The sequence below is a fragment of the Hippopotamus amphibius genome, chromosome 17 (assembly GCF_030028045.1).
Source record: "Hippopotamus amphibius kiboko isolate mHipAmp2 chromosome 17, mHipAmp2.hap2, whole genome shotgun sequence".
Classification (NCBI taxonomy): Eukaryota; Metazoa; Chordata; class Mammalia; order Artiodactyla; family Hippopotamidae; genus Hippopotamus; species Hippopotamus amphibius.
Genome location: NC_080202.1, coordinates 47,429,439 through 47,453,636, shown reverse-complemented (window position 1 = coordinate 47,453,636; position 24,198 = coordinate 47,429,439). Strand labels below are relative to the sequence as shown.

At 38.3% G+C, this 24,198-nt stretch overlaps 1 protein-coding gene across 4 annotated transcripts in view; it reads right to left on the bottom strand.

The window, feature by feature from the left end:
* Nucleotides 1–22,327, bottom strand: part of SMURF2 (SMAD specific E3 ubiquitin protein ligase 2) — a 121,608-nt gene extending 99,281 nt beyond the window's left edge. For 3 of the 4 annotated variants that reach the window (XM_057714415.1, XM_057714416.1, XM_057714418.1), the window contains exon 1: nucleotides 22,139–22,327. In XM_057714415.1, coding sequence (XP_057570398.1) covers nucleotides 22,139–22,190 — 52 coding nt within the window. In that variant the 5' untranslated portion in view covers nucleotides 22,191–22,327. The remainder of the gene's footprint in view (nucleotides 1–22,138) is intronic. The other variant, XM_057714420.1, reaches the window with a different exon arrangement.
* Nucleotides 22,328–24,198: the final 1,871 nt, after the last annotated feature.

Below are 24,198 nucleotides of genomic sequence, written 5' to 3'. Positions count from 1 at the left end.
CCCATGTTATACAATATATCCTTGAAGTCTATTTTATACATAATAGTTAGTACTGCTTGATCCCCTATTTCTATGTTGCCCTTCCCCCTGGAGGTTAGTCACATCTTAAAACTTCGTGTTTTGGGGAGTTCCCTGGTGGTCTAATGGTTAAGATTCAGTGCTTTCACTGCCATAGCCCAGGTAATCTCTGTCAGGGAACTGAGATCCTGCAAGCCGCGTGGCACCGCCAAAATAAAAATTAATTAAATAAATAAAACTTTGTGTTTTAACATAGTTTATCACACAAGAGAAATTAATACCTGTTCTTAAATTCATCTTAATCATTACACACACTGTAACAAAAATGACATTAATTCAGGACTTTGAAGACAATGTGATTTAACAGGGGAATGAACACCAAAATAGGAGTCAGAAGACCACTGCTGAGTAAGTCACTCAAACTCTCTGAGCTTCTTTTTCTGTAATATGAAATTGGACCCTAGGCGGCGGGCGGCGGGGGGGGGGGGGTCCACATATACAACCCAGGGGATTCACAATACCTACCTGGAGCCAATCCACAGACTTCTTAAAGGTCTACATACCCCAGGTTAAGGTATTTTAGAGCTTGGTTCTCAGCCAGCTCTAAAACTTGAATGTTTTCTATCAGTAAGTATTTTAGCGATGAAGCCATAAGGTAATTGACAAAGCAAAGAAAGAAAAAATTCTGACAATAAAAGTGATCAACAGGTCTAATAAAAGACTACCAAGCTCAAAATTCTTTAAACATGCCATTTCTCTTACCTACAAAACTGTCAAACACTAAAAAACTGATAATGTTCATGACTGGCAACTTTTTTTTTTTAAACAAGTTTGGCTTTTGTTCATTTATAAACAAGAGTCCCAACACAGACCCTTTCCCCCCAAAAAATACACAAAATGTTGCAAAGACTTTCAGAGAGTCTTCTTCCCTGGACTTTAGATTTACTGACTTCCCTTCCTCTCTCTCTGCCTTTCCCTTTGTGTACAAGGGTACAATCAGCCGCGTGTTACTCTTTTATAGTATGTTCCCTCATTTTGATGGACATACCCTTCAGTAGCATCCTAAAAAGGGATAAGTAGAAATAATTTTTTGAGATCTGGCATGCCCCAAAATGCCTTTATTCTGCCTTCATACTTGATGAGCAAATGGTTAAGTTCTAGGCTATAAGTCATCTTCCCTCAGAATTCTAAAGGCATTGCTCAACTGTCTTCTCAGTTCTGACACTGCTGTTGAAACGCCAGTGCCATTTCTAATTCTTCATGTGGAAGTGAAAGTTTAAGAAGTGGTGAGGCCCTCTCCCCTCCACCTAGCAACTAATAACTTTCACTGTAGGGTGTCTAGCAGGGTGACCTAGCTGTTTCTTTAGGACACTCTAAATATCAGTATTTATTAGTGCTTCCTCTGGAGCTGTCCAATAATTTCCAGAGAAGACTTCTTCATAAAGGAGAAAAGATTTAATTGGGTGCTAATGTTCATGGAGCTGAGCAGTAGTACAGGAGGCTGGGAGTTTCACTATTTAAAATGTTGCCAATCCCCTTATCTTCAGGTGAGCATTTCTCCCCTACCTTCCACAGTGCCAGGTATCCCTGCCTCTGGAGCCAATCTGGTTAACTTTCTCCATAAAATGTCTTTAAGTTTCTGTGAGGGTTGAGGAAGAACAGCCACCAGGCTGCCTGGAATAACATATATACACACAGAACCTTTCGCAGACTTTAAACCATTTCTCGTTTTCAGCCTCACATCTCATCTGCACCCCCAGAGACACCTGGTGCCTCCAATTCCCGAGTCTTTTCTAGAGATCTGTGATATGAACTAGCTGGAATACAGCAAGGATTTGGTATACCCTCTGCAAATACTTTACATTCTACTTTCTCAGCTGAATCACCTGCTCCAACCAACTTCCATCTTCCTGAAACTTTCTGACATCATTTATTTGCTGTCTCCTCTTCTGTTCTTTTTGCTCTTGTAGGTGTATGCTGTTTTTATCCCTTTAGTATCATTGAACGGGGTTTGGGAGAGAACAAAAACAAACATTTGTTCAATCCCCCATGCCTAAAAAGACAGCACAGTTCTTGAATCATTTTTATCTGATGCTAACATACATCCCAGGGTGCATCCAGGTTTTGTGGAGCCTGGAATTTATACAGTTTTGGGGCCCTACTTTAGAATAAGAATACAAAATTAGGTAGAAAGCAAATATTAAATTTAGAATGCGAAATTATAAATTCTAACAAGCTGACAAATATTACAAACATTATAAAAACCATAAAATAATATTTTTGTTAATTGACATACCTCTATAAAAACCTTTTCCCCTAGTTTTTGGCTGCAAACTCTTTGAGTACGTCTTCCTATATGACAGGGGTTTTTTTGCAATTTGTTTTGAGACAGAAGTCACATAACATAAAATCCACCATTTTAAACAGTGCAATTCAATGGTTTTTAGTATATTCCCAATGCTGTACAACCACCACCACTATCTAATTCCAGAACATTTCCATCATCCAGAAAGAAATCCCATACCTGGGAAGCCACTCCCAATTCTCCCCTTCCCCTGTTCCCTGGCAACCACTTATCTACTTTATGTCTTTATAGATTTTCCAACTAAAATCATACAGTATGTGACCCTTTGTGTCTAGCTTCTTTCACTCAGCACAATGTTTCTGAGGTTCATCCACGTTGCAGCGTGTATTAATACTTCATTCCCTTTTATAGCTGAATAATATTCCATTGTATAGACATACCACATTTTGTTTATCTATTCATCAGTTAATGAATATTTGGGCTGTTTGCACCCAACTATTTTGGCTATTATGACTAATGCTACTATGAACATCTGTGTACAAGTTTTTGTGTGAACACGTTTTCCACTCTTAGTTATATAGCTAGGAATGGAACTGCTGAGTCATGCTGTAATTCCATGTTTAACTTTTTGAGGAACTGCCAAACTTTTGCCACAGTGGCTGAACCATCTTACATTCCCATCAACAATGTATGAAAATCCTTGCCAACACTTATTATTTTCCCATTTTTTATTATAGCTCTCCTAGTGGGTGTGAAATGGTATTTCATTGTGATTTGAATTTCCCTAATGCCTCATGATATTGAGCATCTCTTCATATGCTAATTGGCCAATGGTTTATCTTCTTTGGAGAAATGTCTACTCAAATCCTTTGCCCATTTTTTGGGTGTTTCTTTTTAACTGAAGTATAGTTCATTCACGTTGCTATGCCAATCTCTGCTGTACAGCAAAGTGACTCAGTTTTACACATATATACATTCTTTTTTTAATATTCTTTTCCATTAAGGTTTATCCAGGAGCTTGGATATAGTTCACTGTGCTACACAGTAGGACCTTGCTGTTCACCCATTCTAACCGTAATAGTTTGCATCTACCAACCCCAAATTCCCAGTCCATCCCTCTCCCTCCCCATACCCTTTGGGAACCACAAGTCTGATCTCTATGTCTGTGAGTCTGTTTCTGTTTTGTAGGTAGGTTCATTTGTGCCATATTTTAGATTCCACGTAAGTGACATCACATGGTATTTGTCTTTCTGTCTGACTTACTCCACTTAGTATGATCATCTCTAGATCTACCCATGTTGCTGCAAATGGCATTCTTTTCTTTTTTATGGCTGAGTAGTATTCCATTGTATACATGCACCACATCTTCTTCATCCATTCATCTTTCGATGGAGATTTAGGTTGTTTCCATGTTCTGGCTATTGTGAATAGCTATGAACACAGAAGTGCATGTATCTTTTTGAATTATACTTTTGTCCGGGTATATGCCCAGGAATGGGATTACTGGATCATATGGTAATTCTATTTTTAGTTTTCTGAGGAACTGCCATACTGTTTTCCATAGTCTTTGCCCATTTTTTATTGGGTTGTCCTTCTGTCATTAAGTTGCAAGCGTTCTTTATATATTCTGGATACTAGGCCCTTATCAGATATGACTTATAAATATTTTCTCCCATTCTATGAGCTACCTTTTTACTTGTTTCTTGTTTTTTCTTATTGGCCGCACCACATGGCATGTGGGATCTTAGTTCCCCAACCAGGGATCGAACCCACACCCTCTGCACTGGGAGTACAGAATCTTAAACCACTGGACTGCCAGGGAAGTCCCTCTTTTTACTTTCTTAATAGTGTCCTTTGGGGTACAGGTTTTTAATTGTGATTAAGTCCAGTCTGGTTTTTTGCTTTGGTTGCTTGCGCTTTAGTGTCATCTTTAAGAAATCACTGCCAATCCAAGGCTTTGTGTTTCCATCTAAAGTTTTTATGATTTTAGCTGTTACATTTAGGTCTTTAATCCACTTTGAGTTAACTTTTGTATATGGTGTGAGGTGGCGGTAAAACTTCATTCTTCAGCATGTGGCTATCCAGTTGTTATAACATCATTTGTTGAAAAGACTAACTTTTCCCCACTGAATGGCGTGGACACCCTTGTGGAGAAATCAACTGACCACAGATGTACGAGTTTACTTCTGGACTGTTGATTCTATTCCACTGACCTATATGTCAACCCTTATGCCAGTATCACACTTTCCCATAAGTATTATAATGTCATTTTCTATACAGATAACAGAAAAATAATTCAGTCCTTTCTCTAGCATAGTTGAATACATTTTTGTTGTTGTTCTAAAACTTAGAAACGTTTCTTTCAGCACAAGGCTGTTATTGGTAATATTATGTAAACTTTCAGGATTGTGGCCAAACTTGGGAAAACTATTAAGAAGTCTCTTTCACATGAAGCTTTAAGATTTGGAAGAATTTTTCACAAACCGAACTTTTGGCATCAAACCTTGTTTTTTCTCCAAGAACTACATACTTCAGGTGCCAGATGCCATGGAACATATTCATATCACTATACCATCTCTAGGACTGCATGTTTATGTCACCAATGCTAAATGAGTTAACACACCATGTAGTATTCCTAGACACTATTCTCATACTAGGATGGCTGGCAATACTTTAACTATATATGAAGAGACTGTGAACCACATAAACATATCCTGCTAAAACCCAACTAAATATATCCTCAAGTCAGTTTCCCCATAGCCAGATGCCAAAATGCCTACAGCCATTCCAATGCCACCAACATGAGAAGTATGAGAGAAGGGAAATCGGTGTAAAAAGAGACAGCAATCTTAACTGATTGTGGTTAAGACATCACAAATCCTTCATAACTATGTGACGATGTACAGGAAATATTGTTTCTTGATCTTCCAAGAAATATTTACAGAGTACCTCCTAAGTGTTTAGTATCACTCTAGGTGAATGAAACACCCACAGTCTCTGCCCTGCAGGAGCTCTCAATCTAGTAAAGATAAAAGCTAAGGAAATCTGAATAAAGTATGGATTTTAGTTAATGTCTCATTATTGATTCATTAATTGTGACAAATGTACCATACTAATGTAAGTAGAAATAAGGGAAACTGAATAGGGAATATATGGAAACTCTGAAAAATTTCACAATTTTTCTGTAAATCTAAAACTAAAATTTAAAGTTTTTAAAAAGATAATAAAACAGCTAAAGAAGTGAATATGAAAATAAATTATAGTAAGTCCTCAAGTTAGCAGGATACTGTGATGGAGAATAATGAGGATAGAGTATTTAGGAACTCTTCGAAATGATAAACTGACACAGAAAAAATAATAGGTAACTAGAGAAAGAAGATCCCTGCAAAAAAAAAAGGGGGGGGGGGGGAGCCGGGGCCTTCAGGTGGGAAAAAAATTGGCCTTTTCAAGAAATCAAAACACAATTAATGTTACTAAAGTATAATGAGCCAAGGAAAGACTGGGCCAGATTATACAGGATCTTGTGCAAATAATGTCTATTTCATGTCTACTTCAATCAACAATGGAAAGCCACTGGAAGGTTTGAAGCAGGGGAGTAAGATCATCCAATTTACATGTTCTTTTTTTAATTTATGAAACTGCTCCATGGACAATGGATTATAAAAGGATTAAAAAAAAACAATGCAGACCTGATGGGGGAGCACTAAAATTCTTTGATTATTAGCTCTGAATTATAATATTTTTTCAATATAAAACTCACTCCACAGACTTAAAGAATTCACATATTTGCATAAATTATTTTATTCAAATAGTGTCTGCCTTCTTTCTTTTTACCAGTCTGCTTCTGTTTCCATTGAGTATCTTTTTAATCCTTTATCAAAATAATTTATGGATTTTAATAACAAATTATCATAACTCTTCTAGAAACTTGAAAATTTCTATGCCATTGGTTAAGCTCTCTGTAATAAAATTCCTGGAAACTTCAAAGGCAGAACATAAAATTACTCAATTATAAAAGCTGGAAAACAATATGTATCAGATCAGGATACCAAAGAGCATGGAGTCCAACCCAAAAAACAAAAGAAGTAGCAACAGCAGCTGCCATCACTGTCACTTATGACAACTTTTTAAATGGCTGCAAATTTTTTCATCAAGAGATCCAGTCTATGTTCTTGCCCCCTGAAACTAGAAGAAATTGTAACTAACTTGCTTATAACCAATAAAATGCAACAAGGACTTTCTAGGCTGACTCAAAAAAGGAGATGCAGCTTTCTGCCTTGTTTCCTGACAATTCCTGCTGGTACCCTGAGCCAGTCATACTAGCAGTGTAACTAGCCTGTGCAGTGAAACCACATGGATAGGCTCAAAGATGACCTGAAGAGAGATAAGTGCCCAGGCAGCCCCCAGCTATTCCAGTTCCAGGCCACCATCTGAATAAAATACATGACAGACCCTGAGCCAAAACCATGCAGCAGAGCCCTTTCCAAACTCCTGACCCACAGAAATCACGAAAGATAATAAAATTATTGTTTATGTTTTAGATTTTTAAGTTTTGGAGTGATTTTTTAATGCAGCAATTCTAACAAGTCTTTATAGCAAATATACGATAATCAGTTCAACTAACTGGGGGGAGGGGAAGAATTTGGCTAGCAATAAAAGTGCATTTTCCATAGAGACCAGCTTTCATTTATTTAAGAGATTTGAAAAAGCTATGTAATAACCCAGAGAAAGTCTAATAATAATAAGGCACACTCCTCCTGAAGTCAATATAATTTTACGGCCTTATAGCCTCTACAGATTCTTTCCCTGCATCATGATTCTCCCATCACAAAAGGAAGTGCATAAATATACTTACCACGCCACTGAGCTCAGCCAAGTCAGTCTTGCATTACAATCCTTCTAAACACAGAATTATCTATTATGGCCTAAATTAATCCCTGGCCTTTCTTCAACCAAACTGAGTCAATTACTGCAGAAGCACCAAAACTGCCAAAGCAAAAATTATTAGATTTGCTCTTTTGAACTAAGAATCACCACACATTACCACTAAGTAGAACAGACCTTTTAAATTATGTATCTCACTCATCCCTTTTTTAAACTTTTATTCATTTAACTAACAAATATCTGATGAGCACTGTGGGTAGGCAAATATGAGTAAGAGCTAGCTCAGAGCTACAGAGGAGTCCACAGTGCTACGGGGAAAACATCAATACAGCCAATGAATTTTAAGTCAATATAATAAATGATACAATGAAGTATGCTAACGTATTGTAGAAATATAAGTAAGGGTGTTCTGGATATTTCTATTTGCTCCTTCAGATCATTCTCCATCCTTTAACCAGGACTTAGTATCCTAGGAGGCTGACGTTTGTGGACTACATAAACTGGGCTCCCTTACCCTCCAGATTCAAATTGGGTTCAGTAAATGAGAAGCAACAGAGAGGGTCTCTCTCCCTTTCCCTTTCTTGCCCAAAGATGATGCAACTTCCTATCATTGCTAGTTCCTAGGTGCTACACCATTCCTAGTTGGATTCCCTTAACCCTGCCCATTCATTCTATGTGGTCCCATAACAGCATTCTCTTTCACCTTTTGTGAGGACGTTACCTGTTTCTATCAGGAACCTAACTGTTAGAGAGGGGCACCTAACTCAGCCTGGAGAAGTCTGGGAAGACTTCTCAGAAGACACAATGCTTCAGCAGTCTTAACAGTCAAGTAGGTTGTGCAGGGTGACTAGGTAAGAAAGAGAGTATCGTAATAAGAGTCTAAGGAAACAGCAGTGTCAAAAACTTGGGAGATATAAGAAAATGTGAAAAGAACAGAAGGTGAGGAATTCAGAGCGGTGCAATATAGGTGTATGATGGGAAACAATGCTAGAACCAAAGCACAAAGAGTTTTTAGATGAAGGTATTTAATACATCTGGTTTCTATAATAATTCAAAGAAAATTCAAAGAAAAAAGGTAGGAGAGGGGCAATGGGCCTATGCTTTAAAAAAGACTTCAGACATACCAACCAAATACAATGTGTAGACCTTTCCTGCATCCTGATTAGAATAAACTAATTATTCAAAAAGGAGGGAGGGGACGAGGAAAAGAAGAATTGGAAATGCATCTCTTCATGAGATGGATGAGGTTTTCTTATTTTCAACTCATTCATGTCTCTATCAGTGAACGTTTATTGAAAATAGTTTATTCCTGTTTTTCATTTTTATAAATATAAGTGCTAAGAAAACTTATTTTTATGAAAATTTCTGATGATCAACTAACAACTTGATCAGGTCCTTAATTTTGTTGAAAATGAAGGGTTGTAACCACGTGACTTGTGGAAAGGTGTTAGTCATTGGAGTCACTGCCTTCTCAATAACCTCATCAATATTCTGATTTTCCTCTTAGGTGCCCTGGAAGGCTTCTTACCCAGGACAATATACTATTTGGGATGTCCAAGAGATGTGCCTTTCTTTTGTAAGATGAAAGGAAGAAAATATGAAAAATGGATCATCTTTAGAATCTGAAAATTGAGCTCCCTTAAAAATATCCATGGGTTTCACTCTTTTATTTCACCCTCATTGTACGTACCAACTCTAGAACTGACTGTTCAGTTATTTTCTCTATCAAGTCTCGTCTCTGCTTGTTTACACTGCAGGTTCCCTGAAATCAAGATCAGGATCCAAATCTCTTCTTGGAATCCCAGAACCTACACCTCTCAACAAATGATCACTGAATGAATATGTAAATATTTCATTACCATTCCAAGTCCTCTTTCGAGTTAGAGAAAAAAGACAAGCGATAACCAAACTGGAAATCAGAAGAAACTTGAAATATCATCACCAACCCTATTTTAAAGTAATTAAAAAATCAGTTTACTACCTAAGCATTCTTACCTATCTAAAATAAGAAAAATTCAAAACAACTAGCAAATAGAAAACTAAAATGTATAAGGATTTATATTTTATTACAAAAGACTTTTGATGCAACTAACCTCATTTCTATGGAACTTGAATAGCTGTACCAACTGTTCCTTCAAAAAAGTCAAATACTATTCTCTTCATAAGATTCAAGAAAAAAATTTCATCAGATGAAAGACTATATTTCACTTTCACTGGTTTGGAGTATCTGTAAAGTCAGGATCTGAATAGTAATTAAATTATATAACATATGAGAACAAGTTAAAACTACAGAGCACTGAAAAAATATTAACTTTCTTCCTAACATTGACAGGCTAGTTATATATGTGAATTTCTTAGGTGACACTGCAAAAATATCTTTTTGCAGTGAATATCAGACTGATCTCCACTTTGTTAAGAAGTAAATTTTGTAGAGTTCTATCCATGAAGTCAAATATTAACTTGAATGAATACTTCAGTCCCCCTTCTTTATAACTTAACACTGTCAAAATTACTAAGGTACCAACATCAGTTAATTCAGCAATAATGTCACAAAGGCAGATTCTATTATTTGTTTCAAATGAGGTCCTCTTAAACCAGGTAAGCTTTTTTCAATTTCATCATTCTTTAATTCACAAATATTTACTAAAGATGTACTGTGTACCAAGTACTGTGTGAGACATGGTATTTTAATGTATCAAATAACATTTCTTCTTCGTTTACAAAATTCAACTTTTTAAAAAATGCTCTTTCAGTCTTATAGTATTGAATTCATATGATTCTGAATAATCTGACCAATCAATAAGTTTCTACTTCACTAGAGAAAGTTACATTTAAAGCCTGATGACATAAGATCATACAAAAATAGAAGTTGAACTAACTACCAATGTCTGCAATTCTAATGTAACAAAAATAATTTCTGTATTGCTCCTATACATGTAACATACAGTTTATACAAGAAAGTTTATCCTAAAGTATGGATTTTCATTAGAAGCCAGTGTCACCTTTGATAGTTTCTACTTCAGCTCTCTTTCAAGAACTCTTATTTACACTTTGGGTTTCAGTTTTACAGGTCTTTACTCACTGTGCAGAAAGATCCCCATCTACTGGCAAGAGATGAAACTACAGGCTATTTTTGAAAGTACCAGCAAAAAGTCACTGGGATACAGTTCTCTCATCTGCAAAATCCTGAGCCATTCAAATTATTCTCCAAAGCTCTTCTACTTCTCACCAAAACTGAAGGGAGGGTTTGAGGGAGGAAAATGGTTGCTATATTATTTAAAGATAAAAATTATAACAATTGCTTATTTAACTATATGAATACTTTACAATACACTGGTACCCCAAGGTGTACAAAACATTTATGCCTATAAGACATGATTTCATTTATTTTTTTAAGCTCTTTATTGGAACATAATTGCTTTACACTCTTGTACCAGCTTATGAGGTACACTAAAGTGAATCAGCTGTATTTATACACATATCCCCATATCCCCTCCCTCCTGCGACTCCCCCCCACCCTCCCCGACCCGGCCCTCTAAGGCATCACCCATCATCGAGTTGATCTCCCTTTGTTATACAGCAACTTCCCACTAGCTATCTATTTCACAGTTGGTAGTATATATATGTCTATGTTACTCTCTCACTTCGTTCCAGCTTCCCCTTCGCCCCCCGCCCCCCCAAACCCGTGTCCTCCAGTCCATTCTCTGCATCTGCATCCTTATTCTTGTCCTGTCATTGGGTTCATCAGTACCATTTTTTTTTTTTTTAGATTCCGTATATATGAGTTAGCATACAGTATTTGTTTTTCTCTTTCTGGCTTACTTCACTCTGTATGACAGACTCTAGGTCTATCCACCTCATTACATATAGCTCCATTTCATTCTTTTTATAGGTGAGTAATATTCCATTGTATATATATGCCACATCTTCTTTATCCATTCATTTGTTGATGGGCATTTGGGTTGCTTCCATGTCCTGGCTATTGTAAATAGTGCTGCAATAAACATTAAGAGGACATGAATTCATTTAAATCAATACTTATATTAATCATTATTAATGTTGTATTTGCTCCTATACAACAGCACATAATTGGTTATGACTACTTTATTTAAAACACAATCTTTGCACACTGCTATATAAAAAATAACTAAGAACCTACTGTATAGCACAGGGAACTCTACTCCATACTCTGTAATGACCTATATGGGAAAAGAAACTAAAAAAGACTGGACATATGTATATGTATAACTGATTCACTTTGCTGTACAGCAGAAACTAACATAACGTAAACCAACTTTACTCCAATAAAAATCAATTAAAAAATAAAACACAATCTTTGATCAAAAATACATTAACATAATACTTTACAGTTTGAACAGTATTTTTCACACACATTATTTCTTATCTAGCAGGATCCTAAAATAAATAACACTGTCATTTTAAACATGTGTTTGTAACTAAAAGCATAGGCACCAAGAAAATAAGTGATTTGCTTAAAGACACAAAGTTTATCAGTGGCATTACTAGGATATGAACCCAAATTTTCTGCCTCCAAGTTCTCTACTCTTTCCACAACATACCAACTGCCTCCAACAATAACAGTAAAAAGGTCCACATTATAGATGTCTGACAATTCCCAGAAATGCACTGTGGTCAAATTAAAAAGTCTGCATAGGTTTTAACAAAATTAAGTTTCTTCCACATACAGATGGCCAATAGGCACATGAAAAGATGCTCAACATCGCTAATTATTAGAGAAATGCAAATCAAAACTACAACAAGGTACCACCTCACACCAGTCAGAATGGTCATCATCAAAAACTCTGCAAATAACAAATCCTGGAGAGGATGTGGAGGAAAAGGGAACCCTACTACACTGATGGTGGGAATGTAAATTGGTGCAGCCACTATGGAAAACAGTATGGAGGTTCCTCAGAAAACTAAGAATAGAATTACCATATGATCCAGCAATCCCACTCCTGCACATATATCCGGACAAAACTCTAATCCAAAAAGATACATGTACCCCAATGTTCATAGCAGCACTATACACAATAGCTAAGACATAGAAACAACCTAAATGTCCATCAACAGATGAATGCATAAAGAAGATGTGGTACGTATATGCAATAGAATACTACTCACCCATAAAAAAGAATGAAATCATGCCATTTGCAGCAACATGAATGGACCTAGAGAATATCAGTAAGTCAGAAAGAGAAAGACAAGTACCATATGATATCACCTATATGTGGAATCTAAAATGTGACACAAATGAACCTATCTACCAAGCAGAAACAGACTCAGGGACATAGAGAACAGATGTGTGGTTGCCAAGGCGGTGGGGGTGGAGGAGGGATGGAGCAAGAGACTGGAGTTAGCAGATGTCAGCTATTACATATGGAATGATATACAACAAAGTCCTACTGCAGAGCAGAGAGAACTATACTTTGTAGCCTATGACAAACCATAACGGAAAAAAATATTTTAAAAAAGAATATGTGTATATATATATATATATATATATATATGTATAACTGAATCACTTTGCTGTACAGCAGAGATTAACACAACATTGTAAATCAACTATACATCAATTAAAAATTAAGTTTCTTGGGGTTTCCCTGGTGGCCCAGTGGTTAAGAATCCACCTGCCTATGCAGGAGACATGGGTTCGAGCCCTGGTCTGAGAAGGTCCCACATGCCGAGGAGCAACTAAGCCCGTGCGCCACAACTACTGAGCCCACATGCCACAACTACTGAAGCCCACGCACCTAGAACCCGTGCTCCGCAACAAGAGAAGCCACCTCAGTAAGAAGCCCGAGCACTGCAATGAAGAGTATCCCCTGCTCTCTGCAACTACAGAAAACCCATGCACAGTTACAAAGACGCAATGCAGCCAATAAATAAAAAATGAAATAATTTTAAAAAATAAAAAAATTAAGTTTCTTCCTTTCTCTTGTCTTATAGAAAAAAATGCTCAGTATATAAACTGTAAGTTTAAAAAACCATAATCCAGAACTTCCTAGGTGATGCAGTGGTTAAGAATCCACCTGCCAATGCAAGCAACACAGTTTTGAGCCCTGCTCCGGGAAGATCCCACATGCTGAGGAGCAACTAAGCCCGTGTGCCACAACTATTGAGCCTGTGCTCTAGAGCCCATGAGCCACAACTACTGAGCCCATGCACCACAAATACTGAAGCCCACGTGCCTAGAGCCCGTGTTCCACAAGAGAGGCCACCGCAATGAAGAGCCCGTGCATCACAATGAAGAGTAGCCCCCGCTCACCACAACTAGAGAAAGCCCATGTGCAGCAACAAAGACCTAACGCAGCCAATAAACAAATTAAATTAATTTTTTTAAAAAACCATAATCCAACCCACAGTTAACAAAGCCATTATATCCTTTTTTTTTTTTTTTTAGCTCTTTATTGGATATCCTTTCTTTTCTATTGCAACATTTTAGATATGTTTATTTTTTTTATCCCACCTTTTTCCACAAATGATTTGAGGGGGCTGATAGCTGGTAAATAGCAAACTTTGTTAAATAATCCACTTTTGTAAGTAAGAGACAAAAGTAATAATAAACTTTTTAAAGGTTCATAATAGAAATTTTGAAAAGAAAAATACTGAGGCCGACCTAGGTTTATCCTAATTTCTTATATCTCCATTCATGGTACAACAGAATTAAAATAAATCAATGTCTGACACATGTCAAGAAAATGATAAATATTTGTTGACTAAATAAGTGAAATATGGCTCTAAAGCATTACAAGATCCTAAATCATTATGGGGTCCTAAACTAAAGATCCAATTATGCTTATTAAACTGCTACCAAAATGTTTAAGGAGAGTTTAATCAATGTTTGAAATCAGAAGACTTAAAGTTACAGTAATAAGAAAGTGTGAATTATAAATAATAAATTTACAAAGAAAAGAATTACACATAAAACAAACAATTAGAGTCCAGAAATAGAACATGTATGTTGTCAACTGATTTTTAGCCAAGGTGCCAAGACAATTCAATGGAGGAAACAAATGCATTTTAATAAATGGTGCTCAGAAAATCGGATATCCATGCGGGAAAAAAAAAAGAACCTGACCCTTACTTCTCACAACAAATTAAATAAGTAACTTTAGGAGGGTCCTAGACCAAAATGTAAGAGCTAATATTATAAATACTGCAGAAAAAAAAACACAGAAAAATTTTAGAACTGTGGATTAGGAAAAGATTTCTTATATAGGACATAAAAATCATGAACCATAAAGAAAAAAACTGATGAACAGGTCTTAATCAAAATTCAAAACTTCTGCTCTTTGAGACAGTATTGAGGGGGAAAAAAGCCACAGATTAGGAGAAAATATTTGCAAAACACATATCTGATAAAGGACTTGTATCCAGAATACAAAAAGAATTCTCAAAACTCAATAATGGACTTCCCTGGTGGTGCAGTGGTTAAGAAACCTCCTGCCAATGCAGGGGACACGGGTTAGATCCAGGAAGATCTCACATGCCACCCAGCAACTATGCCCATGAACCACAACTACTGAGCCCATGTGTTGCAACTACTAAAGCCCGCGTGCCTAGAGCCCATGGTCCACAACAAGAGAAGCCACTGCACTGAGAAGCCTGTGCACGACAATGAAAAGTAGCCCTCGCTTGCCACCAGAGAAAGCCCACATGCAGCAACAAAGACCCAACACAGCCAAAAAAAACCCTCAATAACAAGAAAACAACTCAATTTTAAAACTATGAGCAAAAGATTTGAACAGATATCCACCAAAGATACACAGATGACAAATAAGTCCATTAAAAGATGCTTAACACTGTAGGTCACTAAGGGAATTCAAATTAAAGTTACACTAAAGTTATCTCTACACACCAATTAGAATGGCTAAAATTAAAGACTGACAACAGGAAGTGCTAAAGTGTTGGCTAGGATTGGGAGCAACTGGAACTCTCAGACAGTGCTGATAGAAGTACAAAATGTTATGCCTTTGAAAAACAGTTTAGCAGTCTGTTTTTTTTTAAGTTAAACACATACTTACCATATGATCCAACAATCCTAAACATTTACCTAAGAGAAATAAAAACATGTTCACAAAGAGAGGTGTACTCAAATGTTCATAGCAGCTTTATTCATATTGGCAAAATCTGGAAATCAATATCTGTGGATATTTGTGAATGGATAAACAAAGTGGGGTATCTGTGTACAATGCAAAATTCCTCAGTAATAAAAGGAACAAACTGATACACAACATGGATGGACCTCAAAAGCACTATACTAAGTGAAAGAAGCCTGACTTAGAAGACTACATACCGTATGATCCTATTCACATAAAATACTAGAAAAGGCTAACCTATAGCAACAGAAAATAAATCAGTGGTTACCAAGGATGGGAAGAGACTAGCTGTGAAAGGGATAGGAGGAAATTTTTGTGAAAGAAAGAAACGCCATTTTTGCAATCATCTATGTAGAAATTCCTACCTAAAATCAGGATTTATTTTAAAACTAAGTTTTATGCCTGCTGTCAATTTTTAATAAGAAACCAAACCAAACTGCCAAACTTAAGACACATGTTGATATTTTTTAATTCATATCAAATGCGGTTTTTAAAAAGTCAATGCCTTTAGAAGTAATTCTAAAACAAACAAAATTCTTCACTTTGTTCAATTAATTATGGATTAGTGGACAAGTACAAAAGAAAAGAAAAAAATTTAATGTTAGCATTCAACTGTAAAAAATGTCAAATACTGATACCTGGAAAGGAGTAGGCTTAGTATTCTGCAAAGTTGCTCTAATTATGCAAAAATAAATATGACTGCAATCCTAAATACAAGCCAATAACTAAGGTTAGAAAATACAATGGATATACCACAAATTAGCTGGAATTACATTAAAACATAGGAAAAAAACTATTAAACTATCCTAAGCAATATGAACAAAAGCTTAAATAAACGTAAAAACACAGCACGTTCCTAGGTGGGAAAGCTAAATATACTTAAATGCCTCCTTTTCCCAAATTAATGCATTCTAATTACAATCCCAATAAAATTTCCTTTTAAATTTAACAATTTTAATATTCACATGGAAGAATAAGTAAAAACAGCAAAAAAAAATTTCTGGCACAATGAGAATATTAAACTAAATTATAAGGCTACAATAATGAAAAGAGTATGACACTGAACAAGAGATCATCTGACTATTATAACTAATTTATTAACATAACTAAAAAGATATCACATCACTATGGAAAGGAAGAACTGGTTAATAAATAATGATGAGATGACTGAATAGCAATTTGGGGGGAAATTTCTTCCTAAACTTTCCTTCTATTTTAGTGTTTTAAAAACACTAAAGTAAAATGTACTTAAATATTCACTAAGCCTCTTGAAGAAAAGGGCATTCCTAAGTATAGAAATGATGGGAAAAACAAAGGAAAAGTTGGACAAATTTGACTCCTAAAGTAACAAATTTATTCAAAATCATTTTTCTTCCAAAAATGATCAAAATTAAAAGTCAAATAACAGACTGGGGGAAATGTCTGTAACAAATATGACAACAGATTAATATCTTTTTTAATTCTCAGGCAGATCACTAAGAAAAACACAAAGGGCCTAACCAATAACTAGGACAAGACCAAACAAGTCATCAAAGAGAAATATAATTAGTAAGCAGACAGGAAAATATTCAACTTCACAAGAAAATGTTAAATACTATATGCCATGAACTTAGCAAACATTTTAAAACAAGAGCCAATTCTTGTAGTAGAATATTAAGAGGAACACATTTATTCAATGCTGCTCTACACAGGCACGATTCTTTTAGGAAATAGCCTGAGGAAAAATTAATCAAGAACCTAAAAAGATCCACACCCTTTAATGAAATAGCACTCTCTCTATGGTAATATCATAAGAAAACAATCCTTTAAAAAAAAAAAATTACCTACACCAAGATGTTTACAGCAATTATCTATAACAAAATTTGGAAATAAAGTTAAAACAAGAAAATAATATGAACAATGGTTGTTGTATAGCATTCTCTTAACTGGTTATCCTAAAAATCAGTCTTCACAGTTCCCATTCCAGTCCATCCTTCCTATTGCCCAAAGATGAAAGTTTCTAAACATCAAATATATCAAAGTTTAAAATTCTTCAATGGTTCCCATCATCTTAAAAAAAAAAAATCAAACTTCTTGGCAAAATATAACAAAGTCCTAAAATGGGTTGGTCCCTGTCTACAGCCTCATCTCTTGCCACTCACATCCAGTGCATTAGCCATAAAGAACACATATAAAACTACACAGAATTACTTCTGTCTCCAGCACCCATTCAAAATAAAATGCCAAAAGGCTCTTAATCCATGCTGAATCAGGATTCTGCCTTCATGGAGCTTACAGCACAGACAGCAAATGACCTTCAGTGAGTTAGGTCTGATGCTAGAGGAAGAGCCTCTTAGTCACAGAGGAAAGGTCAACACGTCAAGGAAAGATCTATGGATAAGGGTACCTTGAGTTGAGCCTTAAAAGATGAGTAAGAATCTCAAGGGACAAGGGTAATTCCAAATAAATGAAATTATTTTATTTTCCACAAAAACCTTATAAGTTTGTAACAGGCTTTCTAGACAACTTGGCTTCTCACATATATTTAACCTCTCTGAGTTGACACAGTGTCCAGCACTTAATAAGCATTCAATAAGCAATTCAACACACATCCCTCATAAAGAAACACATAACAATGCTGATTGCAACTGTATATTTCAAGGGTTCAGTGTTCTTAGAACAAAGAAAGTAACAGTAAACAAAAACAAGGGCAAAGAGAGAAAAAGTAATAACAGGGTTAAACAACATGTCACCATACAGCCAGAGTCAAATGGTTCTCTCTACATACCATGATGATATCCTTGTACTACATATTACAACAGCACAATAACATATTCATAATGACACTAAATCATAAATAAAACATTACGTTCTGTTAAGTATGGTCTATTTGAAAGGAGCAGGGCATATTACACCTTTAAAAGCCTTCAAAATCTTTAAAGGACATCAAAAATGGCTAAAATAAAAACCTTGCATGGCTAAGGCGTGGACCTTCACTTACCTTGAAAACTGAGTTATATACTAAATATGCTAAACTACATGCTAAATAAATGACATGTTAGTACATTATGACAGTTACAGTTTAACCAATAGGAAAAAAGTAGAATCCATGATTAAATACACACACACACTTTACTCACCAATGAAAACCAAACTTACACGAAGTACCTAGGCCGGTTCGGCCCCCTGCCTGAAGGTCTCACTAGAAGAGATAAACTTAAGAGAAAAGGAAGGAGCCAAGCCACATTGGCTTCCTCCTCAGAAACCAAGAAAAAAAAATCAATTGGGGACATTCAAATCACTAACACCCCCAGAACAAGCCATTACGGTATACAGGCACATTCCCACTTGGAAAACTCTGGGATATAATCAAGTTGTAATTTTTAAATATGCAGTAAAACAATACTAAGATACCAGCACACCTAAAGTTTTCCTTTAGTTATAGACAAGGTTAATCTCATTACTGCTTAGGGTTTCATAAATTAATAACATGAGAAGCAGTGTACAAAAACATTTAAATTGCAAAAAGGTTTGCAATAAATGTTCTGGAGAAGTAATGTGTTATTTCTCCAAATCTAAGAATTTTAAATACTAGAAATTATACTAAACTGCTTTTTCCAGCCTTTGGTTTTCAAAAATAGTAATAATATAAAAAATTACCCCCAATTTTTTTTTACCATCAAAGAATATCTTCTATCCAAACCATCATAAGAAAAGCCTATTCATAAGTATAATGTATACAAATTTTACGTTTTATAATCAATTTGCTCTACAAATACTAGTTGAAATTGATAGCTTTACCATACAGCCCATTTTCATGATCAAGCATTAATGTCTCAAAAAAAACAGAAGTAGCTTGATGGACCAGATCAGATTTTAACTACCAATGACCTGAGGAATCTCAAATTTGGGATTAAATTAGCCCTGCCTTCTTCACATCAACAAATACCAAACAGTTTGCTAGTTGATTGTGGTCTTAGGATAACATGTGGAAAAGTCTAACATCTGTTGTGGGCAGAGATCTCACGGTTCAAATATTTCTCCTTCAGTTTGTGTGTATGTGTGAGAGTGTGTGTATGTGTGTGTGTGTTTATGTGTATGCATGTGACAGACACCATGCAAGAGGTGTTTACATCTTTTAGTAAAGAGGCAACTCTACCTTAAGGATATAACTGAGAAACTGCAATTCATAAAGCACCTTGGAATCAAAGACAGTCTATAAATTTAAAATACTAGTATGGTATTAACTTAAAGCGAAGAACAATTATTTTAGATCATCTTACAGCCCAAGTGTATTGTAAACCAAATAAAAATTCACTATGGGATCTGCCTTTTTTTTTTTTTTTTTTTTTTTTTTTCAGTAATTTTCCTCTATTATGGAACCCGGATCTAAATGAACTGTTAAACACTTAGTCTAAAGGTATGCCAAACATTTCTTAAGGTCTTAACAAAGAATCAACTTTTTTTTTTTTTTAAACAAAATGAGGCCTAGGTTAAATATTTTATTTGGCTTCTCAAGATGGACTGAAAAGTCGGGCACCAGCTCCAGACCAATTCCTGGACGCACATCAAACACAGCCCTGTCATTTATCCAGTCAGTCAAAACAATCTTTTCCATCTAACTCTTTAATGTTTATGTCCTAAAAAGCTGCTAATTGAATCCAGCTCTTGAAATCTATTTGTTAAAATCTATACCATCTAATCTGTAAATGAACAAAAATGAAAAAATGTATGTTAACTTTCCTGGCAAAACAGAAGAGAATCCACCATACGTAACCAAAAGGGAGAGGACGATGTTTTTAATGTTTAAATAGTTTTCTCTTAAAATATGACAGAGACAAATTCCCAATGGTTTTAAGACATTGAGAGTATCTCAAACTGTTTTTACAATTAAGGGGACACAGTGTATTTAAAATTCCTCAAAAAATCTAAAAATACAAAATCACTCTATAAATTTACCCCAGTATTTTTTTTGGAGGGATGGGGGAAAAGTATAATCTTCTCTCCTAACTTTACTCGTAAATTTTTATAATGTATCATATGCAGTAAGGAAACCACAGATACACACTTTAAGATCTACTGAGTCACACTAAAAAACCTCAAACTCATTTTATCTGCAGAAAATCAAAATCCCTGTTTTCTCCCTCATTTTCTCATTGTGTATACAGCCTAGAAGGAATTAAGTGGCCACCAGCTTATTTCTGATGCTTTTTGCACACCTAGAATCACAGGTTCTTTCCATGATTACTGACACAGGACTGACTCCAGAGAGGAACAGCAGTAGATAAACTCTTAAGGAACAAAGATCCCTTATAAAGGTTTCCATTGATTCATAAGAAAATAAGGAAACTGAATGGAGGGAAGTAGGGGAGACAGGCATCCCCCGATGCAGGTTTTCCGTTAAGAACCACTCAGTTAATGGTTCTTTGCAATTTTCCCTAGGGAAAGTAAAACTGTCATGAAAGTTATATATTTTAAAAATTGCAGCCAACATACAATCAGGCTAAATTCTCAAATATCTAATTCACTGCAAGTTTTTATCTCGAAAAGTTCAGCCAGTGGACTGGGATGTGACACACAAGCATTCAATTACAAAATTAGTCCATATAAATCTCAAAGTCTAGTGGAGGCAAACATAATTACAGTTTATTCTTACACCCGCACCCACACACACATACACAGAGATTCTCTAAGGAAAGCCATCTTTCTCACCACACATCCGAATATCAACGTGGATAATTAATAGTGAATATTAAAATTAGGATAACTACACTGGTTTCAATTACACTTTTCAAACTCCAAATAATTTTTCCTTAGAATGGGGTAACACGACCCTGTAAGAATATCAAAAATGGCACTGTAAGCAAAACGTACCTGTAACGTCAAAGATTTAATGCACTTGGAATCATAAACACTTTGTAAAAAAAGCCTGCTATCTAGCAACCCCTCCAGACATTCTTTTCCATTTAGAAAAGGGAAGGGGAAGAGAGTGGGGAGACAGAGAGAAAAAAACATCGCTTAAAGGTCTGTCTGGGCACACACTTAGAAATGGACCCCCCCCAAAAAAAAGGTGTTTTTAAAGCAGGTCTAGAGTTAGAACTGAGACACAAGTTCTGCGGCCTACAAGGAACAACCCCAAACATGCTACCCTACAATCAAACACTTCCAAAGCACAGAGGGTACAACCAGCCCCAGTCGTCGGATCAGGCAGACACACCGGAAAAGTCAACCTCAGTCTCCTTCCCTCTCAAAGTCGTGCGTTTCAGGTGTGTGGCACCGGCTGCTGTGGCTGGCAGCAGAGAGGGAAGGTTTTGCACGCGGGCATAAGTGGGCGAACAAGTTAACAAGCAGGGAACACACACACGAACACACACACACCCTCCCGTTAAGCGCTCCATCTTTAAGGAGTGTTTACTGCGCGCAGTCAGCAGCCGGATTCAATAATCCCCGCCACAGGAGCTCCTCATCCCCTCCACGACCCCACCTGGGCAGGAGCCCAAAGGGCTGCTCCCCGACGCCCCGGGAGAGAGCCGTGTTTTTCGGCCAAGGCTTTCCGACCTCAAATCCGCCTGAAATTCCAACCGGGGGACCCCCCTCCCCCCCCGCAACAAAAGACCCCCGAGTCACCCCTGGCTTTTGTAAGAATTTCCAAACAAGGGAGAGTGGTTTTGCAATTACTCTCCCTGAACTAGGCCTTCCCACGTCCCCGACCCCCCACTCACCATTGATCGCGACCCTGGCCCTTCTCAAGGCCACAGGCACCCCCCGTCGGCTCGCCCACCCCGCGGCCGCCCCGGCCCGGCTCCCGCCGCCCGCCCAACCCCCTCACCTGTCAGGCGCAGCTTGACGGGCCCGTTCCTCCGGCCCCCGGGGTTAGACATGTCCCCGGCGGCGGGGGCGGCGGCGGGGCTGCGGCCGCGGCGCGGGGCCCGGGGCCGGCGGGCGGCGGCGGGCGGGGCGGGGGCGACGGCGAGGAGCGGCGCAGTCACCACAGCGGCCGGGGCTGGGGCCCGAGCAGCCGGCGCCGCGGCCGCCACGGCCGGAGGGTCCCGGATGTGCCGAGCGTCGTCGCCATGAGCCGCGGAGGGAGCGGGACGCCGAGCTCCCCCCTCCTCCCACTTCTCCTTCCTCGGCCCGGGCCGCACAACAAAGCGGCAGCCGCGGCCGGCCGCGCCGCCTCCGCCCGCTCCCGGGCCCCCGCCGCCTCCCCGCAGCCGCCTCCGCCTTCCCCTCCTCTCGCCTCGGCGAGGCCCAGGAGCCGACGGGGCCGGCCGGTCGAGGCGGGCGGTGCTCGGCGGCGCCGAAGCAGGACTCCGGGCTCGGCCGCTTCCTCCTCCACCCGCCCTCTTGTCTAAGGGAACCGGGTCCTGCGGCCGCCGCCGCCACTCGTCGGCTCCGGGGGGCGGGGAGGAGACGGGGGGCGGGGCCGGCGGGGCGGGGCCGGCGGGCGGGGCCTGGGCGGGCGCGCGCGGGGTGCCCGGGGCGCCGGGGCGCCAGCCCCGGGCTCGGCCTGGGCTGGTGAGCCTTGCTGTCCCACGCGGAACTTGAGGAAGGAGCGGGCAAAAGAGCAGAGTGGCGACGCCGAGCCCCGTCGTGCCAGGAGGGCCTGGTGTTCAGCCTGCTTAAGGGGAACGCTTTTGTCCGTGCAAGGCAGACTGCTTTTGTTAGACGTCCACTGCTTGCAGGGCGACTCTGAGAAACTGGGGCGAGCGAAGTTAGAACCGAATCCGCTGCGCTCCGGATTGAGCGCAGCTGGGGTGAGGGAACTATTCCCGTACTGAGGGGTCCAGCAAATCCCCAGGGGAGTTTTGCTCCTGGTATGGTAGTTGCCACCTCCATCCAGGACTCACCTGGCGAACGAGATCAGGTTACCAGCCTGCTTGGGCTCTCTTTTCAGTTGTAGCGCGGGATAGGAGGATGATAATGCCTTAAAGAGTAATTAACAAGATAAGCCTTCGCGAGCAGGGTATGAAAAGCTCTTCGTACAGTACTGCATTTCGTTATCTCAGGAAGAAAAAAATAGAAAATGAAATAAGAATAAGTGTACCTTACCCTTTGACCCTGTAATTGCACTCAGGAATTTATTCTTGATATAATAGTACAGAAGATGTTCTTTGCAAAGGTCGGTTAATGACAAAAGGGGGATGAGCTAACAGCCTAATGGAGAATTACATCAACCGCATGGGTTTTAATGTCGCCATTGAAATGGTAATTATGAAGATCGTATAATATGGAAGAGTTCACAAATAATCTAAGTTTAAAAGCATAATAGGAAGTTGTATGTATGCATGCAAAAGTATGCATGGGGGATTTTTTGTGTGCTTTGTTAGTTTTGCTTAAGGCTACTACTATTGCAATTTTAAATATTTAATAAAGTCTGATATATTTTAATCCTAAATCAGTGTCAGTCGTTTCTTTTAATTCATCAGTAATGTCATTTTATGCTCCAGATCAAGTTACCTCCGAGAACATCTCATCAGTCTGCATACAACCCTACAATTAAAGTGATGCAAAAATTATAAAAGTTCTTAAGTTAGACTAGAAATTCAGGGGACGGTTCTAGAAATTCATTCAACAAATACTGAGTGCCTACTATGTGCAAAGCAGTGAACAAGTTTCTTTAGAAATGCTTCTTGGGGACTTCCCTGGTGGTGAAGTGGTTAGGAATCCACCTGCCAATGCAGGTTACACGAGTTCGAGCCCTGGTCTGGGAAGATCCCACATGCCAGGGAGCAACTAAGCCTGTGTGCCACAGCTACTGAGCCCACACGCCGTTGCTATTGAAGCCAGAGTGCCTAGAGCCCATGCTCCACAATAAGAGAAGCCACTGCAATGAGAAGCCCATGCACTGCTGTGAAGAGGAGCCCCCACTTGCCACAACTAGAGAAA